The sequence below is a fragment of the Anarrhichthys ocellatus genome, unplaced genomic scaffold (assembly GCF_004355925.1).
Source record: "Anarrhichthys ocellatus isolate YVR2014 unplaced genomic scaffold, GSC_Weel_1.0 scaffold4, whole genome shotgun sequence".
In the NCBI taxonomy this organism is placed as follows: Eukaryota; Metazoa; Chordata; class Actinopteri; order Perciformes; family Anarhichadidae; genus Anarrhichthys; species Anarrhichthys ocellatus.
In genome coordinates, this window is record NW_022280034.1 from 2737039 (window position 1) to 2746412 (window position 9374).

At 41.7% G+C, this 9374-nt stretch overlaps 1 protein-coding gene across 1 annotated transcript; it reads right to left on the bottom strand.

Annotated features, from left to right (window-relative positions):
• Positions 1 to 391: 391 nt before the first annotated feature.
• meox1 (mesenchyme homeobox 1) lies at positions 392 to 9138 on the bottom strand. Its single transcript, XM_031844275.1, has 3 exons — positions 8399 to 9138; positions 3894 to 4066; positions 392 to 1071 (listed from the first exon to the last, which is right to left on the bottom strand). Exons 1-3 carry the CDS (start codon positions 8883 to 8885, stop codon positions 949 to 951), a joined length of 783 nt encoding a protein of 260 aa, XP_031700135.1. The 5' UTR covers positions 8886 to 9138; the 3' UTR covers positions 392 to 948.
• Positions 9139 to 9374: the final 236 nt, after the last annotated feature.

The following is a 9374-nucleotide window of genomic DNA, read 5'->3' on the forward strand; positions in this document are numbered from 1 at the left end:
ATCACTACAAAAAAACAAATATGGGCGGCATATAACTGCAGCCTGGCGAAAATACTTAAGCATGCTTAAAGGGACATGCAAGTACACGGACACACATGCAGGATTTATTACCTTTGATGTCAGCTGCCGACATCAAAAGCAAATGGGAGCAAACTTCTCCTCGGTTATAACTTTCGTAGCACTTATGTCTGACCTAAAGATCTCCATGTGATGAAACCATCAGCCCATAATGCACACATGTACCTACCGTCTCAATTATTGCAGGGTGGAAGAAATCATCAAGATATTTTTCCCATCATTTTGCAGCAGATGATTTATTCTATTTGCAGAAACAGGCAACATCTGTGTTTTATCAATAACATTCAACATGTATAAAAAAAGAATAGTAAAAAAAATGCTTGACAGATTATAAAAAAAACTATATTCTAGGGAAAAAAGAAACTGACAAAATGAAGCAGAAGTCATCTGATTGTGAGGCACTTATGGCTTGGCAACACTTGTGCAGTCTGAGTTTTCCCAGGTGGTTGTAGTCAAGCGTCAAAAGGCCAAGATTACAATATTGGAACCAAAGGAGATGCTCTCAAACACAATCACATCATGGTGTGATATGTCATCACCGGCCTTAAAGCTGCTTATCTGGACCTTGTCACTGATCTACAATGACCAATAAGTATCATCTCTAATATTTAAGACACAGTCAATGCAACAAGAGGTGGCCTCTTGCACGGAGTATTTATCAAAAAATGTATCGAAAATGCAGTTCATTGTGGACAAAAATCAACTATTTACAACAGCAAAGAAGATGCTCGTTGATTTCTTCCTGTGGTAATAAAAAGAGTTGTTTGATTCCTGCAGTTGCATTGTGCTGCGTTGGTGTCCAATTGACCCCATGTCTCTCTCTGTGTGTGTGTCATCTCCTTTTTCATAACGCCGCCGTCTTTTTTTTGTTCATTCAGAGCTGGGCGAAGCCGCCGAGTCTATGTCGTCATTTTCCAGATCGTTGGGCGAAGACGACTGTCCTCCCTTCACTCTCTTCCACTTCATCCTCCTGTTCTGAAACCACACCTTCACCTGTTGGACAGAAGTAAAGCAAACGCTTCAGTTTAAAGTGTGTTTCTTGATTTTTGATAAAGAATTGTGTTTAAAGATCATGATGTCATCAGCGTATACATGGATAAAATCGATGAGGTACATTTGCCTCTTGGTGCTTCCCCCTTTGCCATAACTTAAGATCAATGTTGTTGATCGATTGATTAGTGGATCCACAGAAAATGTGTCTGCAACTATTATATTCATCTATTAATTGTCAATTATTTTTGAAGCAAAAATCCACTGGTTTAAAAAGAGTATCTTTGGGTTTTTTGACTGTTGAAATAAAACAAGCAATTTGAGGACAAAATCTTTTTTCCCCCACAACTTTCTGACATTTTATAAGATATTGTAGGATGATAAAAGGCTTTATTAATTCCCAAATGGGAAATTCGGTTGTTGCAGCAGCACAAGAACAGAAATAAATACAGTTTAGTAGGAAGAGTAAAATATAAATAACGAGAGGACTACAAAACTAAAATAAGAATAGAAGTAAAACTACAAACTACACAAGAGCAATTAAAAAGACAATTACCAGGCTAAAGTAAAGGTTTTATATATGTACATGCAGACTAATACATCATTTGATTAAGTAATGATAATAAGTATTTAAATGAGAAAATAATTGTCAGATTAATCATTAAATGAAAACAATCATTAGTTGCAGCCATACTGGTATATTACTAATTAATACTGTGTATTAAGTACCCAGCACAAGAAGTTAAAACAATAAGAATCTATTCTAGATAACACTCAGATACAGTGCAGAATTATTCCACCAAATATGAACTTGTAACATGATCACTGTGGCTTTTCTCTCTGTGTTGCAATTTTTAGCAGAATTTACAACACGGTCAGCGGAAAAATAGACAAATAATCCCCCACAAATCTGCCGGCGCGGTATGTCAACTGGCTCAGTTTGCGTTGGCCTTGCAAGAAGCATGAATTGTCGGTACAAAGCTCTCGGTTCTGGCTCAAAAATCTCTGCAAATGCAGGCAGAGAGTATCGTATGGACAGTGGGTCAAAGGAGTCAACTATCAGGATGTCGGCCTCCACAGGATGTGAGTTTACAGTGTGGATGGTGCTCATCTGTGTCACTGCGCCGCTCTGAAATGTGAATGATATCATGCTTCAGCCGTCTGGCCAAGAATAGCAGCGCAAACATACACTTCCTGAAAATTACAGGGAAAATACGGCAAAAAAAACAACCGAGGGTTGAAGTGTGTGATTGAAAACGTTCACTCAAGACTTTATAAAATAATGTGACAGATTAACACCGAGACAAAACAACGTCCAAATAAATCTGGGGCCATGTTTGATGTAACAGATGAAGTGAATGTTTCACTAACCGGTCGTTTAAAATTAGGCTCGTGTTATTCTATATATTTTTTAATTGTCAACAAATCCCATGAAAAGACCTAAAACAACAATTAGTCCATTTGTTAACACATCTGTGGCTCAGTCCTTCCTGAAGAGGAAGTGGTTTGTTGGAGAGTATTTTCAGCAGCAGATTAATACACATGTGGTGATCTACTGAGTATTTACAGCAGCAGGGTAGATTTATTTAAATGAAACTACAGTGCCAATGTTCATCACAATGAAGGAACATGTCACAGTGTGGCTTTAATAGTGTTTGGACAACTAGGATCTCTATGGCACAGAGGAGGAAGATCCATCAGGCTTTGGATACACAGGTTGTTAATAGTTTGCTGTTAGTATGATGCAAATGGGATTTGTTGACATAACAAAATATAGAATATCTCCAGCCGTATCTTTTAAGCTAATAAAACCCATTAAAACCAGTTGTGTTATGTTGAAAGCCAGCAACACTGAACTCCAAGCTCTTCGTCTCAGTTCATGAAAAAGTGACATTTTTGAGAGACATGATTGACTTCAATTTATATTTTAGGATGACTCTAGCAGCTCAAGGAATGTCAGGTCGAGAACGTTTGAGGTGACTCCTGCTCACTCTGGGATTCAAATGAATCTGCTGCCACATACAAAAGCCTCTTTGAGTTTTTTCTTCACATCGTGGCCGACTGAAAGGACGGCGAAAACGCCAAAGCCGGGAGGATGAGCTGGAAAAAGCCGACCAGTCGCAGTGGGACCTCTGAGTAAAGATGAAACCCGGCTGTGCGAGTGTGTCCTTCCATACAGCAGTGTATATATATATGTGAGTGTGTGTGTGTTTTTTCTGGAGGTCTGGGAAATAGATTTGAGGAGCAGACGGCAGTATGTGTGGTCACTGTGGCACCGTGGCCTCATTAGGAGGAGCTGGGACACCGGGCCTGACAGACAGACTGAGGTTTCATCCAGCAGCATCGACACATGTTCGCCCGATTTTCATCGAGTCTGGAGCTGCCGCCCACTCATTAAAGCTGCATGTCATTCTGCTCGAACCGCAGCACGAAGAAATATCGTGGAAAAAGCGATTCATTATGATCTAAATGCATCTATGTGCATGGATAAATATTGCAATATAAAAATCTTTTGGGACTTTTGCTGGTGGATTAGTATGACAGTAGAATTAGAAAAAAATTAATCAGTAGCCTAACTAAAATATTTACTTTTAGAAACAAATTTCTTTCCACATGTTTCAGTATTTGTCACATAAACCTTTCTGCTATATTTTGTATTTTTTGCAAGGATTCTTTCATAAACAAAAAGTCCAAAATCAGAGATTAGTTGTTATCTAAATGCGTCCCATTTGACTCAGAAATAACAGAAACATATTTGATATTTAACATATTCGACTGATGAATAATACGGAGCATTATATTTATATCTATGATAAATGGCATACCTGTCTCTCTGTGAGGTCCAGGTTGACGGCGATCTCGTAGCGCCGCAGCCTGGTCAGGTAGTTGTGGTGGGTGAACTCGGCCTCCAGCTCCCTCAGCTGCTCCTTGGTGAACGCCGTGCGCTCTTTCCGGGCCTTGCAGCTGGAGTCCACCTTAAAACTGGAGTCCTGGATATCTGGAGGGAAACAGAAAAGGAAATGCATTTCATGCAGATTAAGGAGTGCGCTTGGCAGCTTTCTTCTTCAAACTTTCCTCAAGACTGTTTGCTGATAAATGGACAAATTCTTAGCATTATTTTTTGTACTTTTCAATCACATTTGTTTTAAATATGGAACGACTAAAGTTAGATTTGTGACCAGCCTCTCTCTATTAAATAGCCCTGAAGGACCTTTTCAACCAACAAACCACAACTCCAAAGACTCTTTACTGGGAGGCCCCTCATATAGTAAACACCAAAACCAGCACTTTAAAAAGAGACCACCATGACCTGAGCTCACACGAGTCCTGTTCACCTGCAGCGAGTATACATGCATGTGCATCTCTGCATCAGCGTGCATGTATCAATGCACACGCTCTGCCTTTTTATTTGTTTGTTTACACATTTTAGACCAAACTGATGCATTCGAGCGTTGATTCACGGCGTGTGTGTGAGAGCATTGTCGGCACAGGGCAGGGCCCACCAAACCAGCCACAGAGGGACTGAGTTAGGAGAGGAATGCAGCGGAACATCGTTAAATCCTCTAACAAAAGAACAAAGGTGCGGATGTATCCAGGTCCGACTGCTACGTGTGTGTGTGTGCGTGTGTGTGTGTGTGTGTGTGTGTGTGTGTGTGTCAGGGGAGATTTCCCTCTGGAGCAGATTCACATTAACTCATCTCAACATGACAGCGAATACATCAGGACGAAGATATCTCTATGAAGGTGGCGGTCAGCTGTAAGGGGCGACCGGTAAATGTGGTTTGAACTATGCTGACACCGGTTTCACTGATTATTTAAGCTCTTATAAGACAAACGTCACGGTTTATTACTAAGATTTATAGATCCCTGCCTTGATATTTCCTAGGAAATGTTAAAATTTTAAACCTCATTTACCAGGATGAACATCAATGAAAGCTGGTGGATTTAACTCCCAGTAAAACCTCTCGTGTATTAAAAGGGAAAAGAGTTTTTGTGGTAATAATTGAGCGCTGGTAGCGACACTAGCAGCTGATGTAATCGCTAGAAAACGGTTCTAATTTGTCAAAGTGAGAAGTTTTGCTCGGCGCTTGCCAGAGCAGCGGGCCAGGATGTGAAATGGACTGCTGTACCTGGGCCAGATGTGACTGGGCAGACCAGGACATGTGTGTGCAAACGCCTGGTGTGTGTGTGTGTGTGCTGGAATACCATTGTGTCATGCCAACAAAAAAAAAAAGCCTTCTTATTGTTGTTAAAGTGTCCCGCTGCCCTGAGTGCTGCCGGGCCGCGTCAGGTCTGGTCTGGAGCTGCGTGAAGCAGGTTTCGTTAGACCGAACACCTGGCTGGGCACAAACTGGTTCCCACTAAACAGGCCCCCAATAAATATCCTGCACAGCCAGAGACCGTAAACTTGCAGGGAGAAGGCTTCTGCACCCAGCAGGGTCCCCAAAGACAAACAGCATTTGGTGCCTTTCTTTTGGGGTGGATGGTGCAAAAGTAGTTTGTCTTCATCAGGACTGAATTAAAGCTGCAAGTGATTGTTTTCAATCAAAAACCGCAGGTGAAAATTACAAGTGTGACTGATCGCATAATTTGTGGGCGTAAAAGTGGGAGTCAGGTTGTTTTATTGGTAAAACTTTATTAAAACCTCGTTATCTATCATTTGTAAGTTGAAGTCAATTCATAAATGGGTTATAACACAATATAATGAAATTATAAGGAGGTACAATGACATTTTAAAGTGCTTATTAATGTGAATGGAAAGGTAATGTTTGCTCGGCAACATAAATGATATATGAAGAATTGTCTTCAATTACATTTATTAACACTTTTAGACCCACATGAGAATGATTTGTAGACGTATACAAACAGTTAGTAAATGCTTTATAACATACTGCTCTTATGTGTAATAATGCAGCCATGTTACTATGCATTAGTTTAGTGACAAATACATTAGTAAACATTTAAATATGCCTCTAGCCAAATAATCTGAATTTTAAAATGTCCTTATATTTATTAAAGTGTGTTATAAACCATTTATTAAGTGTTAATATTCTGTTAATACATGTTAAGTAGTAGGTAAAAAGTGTAACTGATTGCTTATATAATGAATTTTCCTAATTGTTTTAAATTGTGGACAGATTACAGACAATTCAATATAATGAAAATAATAACATCTGCTAATCACAGAGAGTTTATATCAATGTTCCTGTTTTATATCGTGCTGTATTATACAATTAATTATCAGTCAAACTTTGGACTGAAGTCGATATCAGGCACCAGCTGGAGTTCTAGGTTTTGGAAACACTTTCCCAAATCTGAATAAATACACACAGACACAAGCAGCCTGTATAGCAGCTCTGTCTGTAATGTGAAAGCCTTCGGGGCATTTTCCTAATATACGTGCTCTTCCACCGGCTAGTCAATACAAGACTGAATGGCTCTTTTTCTGGAACCAAGAAGCGATGTAGTGGTCAGACATGTTGCATGCACTCAGTGGGAGATTGTGTTACGGTTTAACGACAGGAAAATGTCAATGGATAAGAATGTAAAGAGTGGGCTCGCAGGCGAAGTGATTTTACCAGACGTGGTCTGGCATGTTTTCAGCGTAGTGAGTGGAGGTTACAATAAGGTAAGAGAGGGAGGGGGTGGTGGGTGGTGTGTGGGGGGGTCTGTACTTCCCCCACCATCCCCTTCAATTAGGCTGTTGCAGACATCGGTCATGTAGTTTTTTTTCTCCCAAATAATGATTGGTGCTCTTCAGAATCCGATACGGTTTGTTACGTTTGGACAAGAAAAGATAATCACGATGAAGCACTTGATGACAATATCTTGAAGTGTATCTTCTCCACCCAGCTAGTAAGTGGAGTAAAATAAACATCAGGATTTGTAAAAACTGAGTCACCCAAGAGCCAAACCTCATTTAAGATATGCACAGAAAGGTTTCTTGGAGATTAAAGTTTTACCAGAGATTACATGCATTTCTCCAAAGTACAGATTTGGAATATTTATTGCTACATTTTCTTTCTTATTAGGTGCAGAAGTGCAAATGGCCGTTTACATAAATCATCATCTTTGCGAGGGAAACAAAGTTGAAAGGCTGACATTTCTCTTCAGTTAAGAAAAAGTTTTTCACAGATGAAAAGTGAACATTCCAGATGTGTTGGACGTGGATTCATCTTTGACTCTGCCAGGGAGCAATTCTGCACATTCAAACTTTTACACCTTCAGATTCAGTTTAAATATAAACATTTACTTTATTCCGTCGCGCTCTGTGTTAGTGTGTCACGTGTTGAAACTTTTAGGAATGAGTTCGTCATGGATATCGGTTACTTTTGCTTCCTATTAGCAAGTGTGAAATATGATAGGGGGAATAAATTGTGCTGTAATCCAAAAGCATACAATGATACTATTGCAATGCTTACAACACAACTATGGGCGGATATAAGGAAACATGAACTCAGAGAGCATTGCTGGAAATAGCATGCAATAGAAGTATGATCTTATTTTGGTGAAGTTAAATGATCACTTTTTCTCTTTGATAGTTTTAGGTGAAAAAAGTTCAATAAATTCAAAATTCACAAAAAAAAAACTACAGCAAGATTGTGGCTAAATATAATCCACTCAAATAAAAAATAACTGAAGCACCTGCGATGCCTGAAACCACTTTTCCCCACAGAAGCCTGATTTTTTTTACCATCATCTTGAATGTGACCACTCTGTTATCAAACAATGGTCTATTTCCAACGGATGCAGGAGCTCAATGAAACGTTCACTCGTCCCGTTAATCTTTTCAGCCTTTTGAACAATAAGAGGATGCAACTGCTACTTGAAGTGTGCGTCTCCAACACAAAAGTCTCGTCACCTACTCACCTTTCACATAGCGATCCGGTGAGAGCGCTGCTTTAAGGGCGAGTTGATGAGGAAATAAGAGGGAGAATTTGTGTCACTGCCAGCTGTGATACAGGGCAAGGGAGACATTCTTAACCTCGAGGTACTTAACATTTTGCTGCACTTAAAAACAGAGCGTCAATGGCGTGGCTTTTTTTTTTTAACACCTGCGTGCAGAGGTTTGTTGAAAAAAAATCATGGGATTACTGTCTATTTTTCATTTTTATTCTTTGCTGCTGTCTTTTCTTTTTATGTCCACCGTATACACCAGTGTAGCAGAAGAAGAAGAATGTGCACTGTCATTTTTAATACTCCCACATGTGCATTTCATTACTGCACATCTTCCTTTTCTAAGCCTCCTGTGATTAGTCTTTGGATGCTTGTCTCTCTCTATTAGACCTAAACACACTCCAGCTGACTCCCATCCATCCCAGCGACTCACCTGTGACATCTCTCTTCCTCTTGTTGGAGGTCTTCTTGTCAGAGTCGGCCGACGTCGCGCTCTGAGGCGAGTACTCTCCCTCCAGACAGCCGGGCACGGCCCCTGGAAGCCTGTCTGTCCCTACACTGTCCAGCTCGGGCCCTCCGCCTCCGGCACCACCTACGGGTACGACGATGGCCGGGCAGGCCTCGGGCGCCCTCGCCCGTGTCTCGCAAGGGTTGAACTGCCAGTCGGCTCTCTGGTAGCCCCCCTGGCTCTCTTGGTACTGTCTGTCGTCTCTTGGGTAGGCGGCGTGCGGCACAGTCGGCACCAGGCAGGAGCTGGAGAAGTCCGTGTAGGCCAGGAAGTCGGGCTTCTGGTGGAGGGAGAAAGGGGCCTGCTGGTAGGGCAACTGCAGATTGGCCCCCGAGTGAGGGTTCCTCATGCAGCCCCAGATTGGGCTGCTGGGGTGGGCGCTCCTCATGCAGCTGCTGGCTGGCTGATCCATGACGAGGCAAGAATCACACGATCTTAATCAACGTCTTGTTACGAGTCTTTTTGCTTGCAGAGGAGTTGGAATCCTCCCCTCCCCTAACTGATAGCGAGTAAGGACTGGAAATCTGTATCGGTCTTGAGAAACGTCCACTTCAGCCGACTAAATGCACATCATCGTCTCGCTGCATCCACCTCAGGAACACTCACTTCTGTCAGAGGCTGCTGACTCTTCCACAGCCGAGAACGCATGAGGATAGACGCCTTCCTGTGACAGCTTTCTCTCTCTCTCTCTCTCTCTCTCTGGGAGTGTGTGTGTGAATGTGTGTGTGACGTCCTCTGGAGCCTCCAGTCCTGACACACTCTCACACACTTTCCCTCACTGTCCTGCTCTCACACACACCCCTCTTCTCCCTGACTGGCTTTGTGGCTCGACGGGAGAGCTGCATCCGCAACTGCATGACTCCCCTCCTCGGGCTGGCTGTTTTCACAACTCTTCTAAGGC

Coding starts and splice junctions, on each gene's coding strand:
- meox1 (XM_031844275.1), bottom strand. CDS start 8,885: ATGGATCAGCCAGCCAGCAGCTGCATGAGGAGCGCCCACCCCAGCAGC. Junction 4,067..8,398: donor GAGGAAGAGAGATGTCACAG/GTGAGTCGCTGG, acceptor GTTTCCCTCCAG/ATATCCAGGACTCCAGTTTT. Junction 1,072..3,893: donor TGGACCTCACAGAGAGACAG/GTATGCCATTTA, acceptor TCTGTCCAACAG/GTGAAGGTGTGGTTTCAGAA.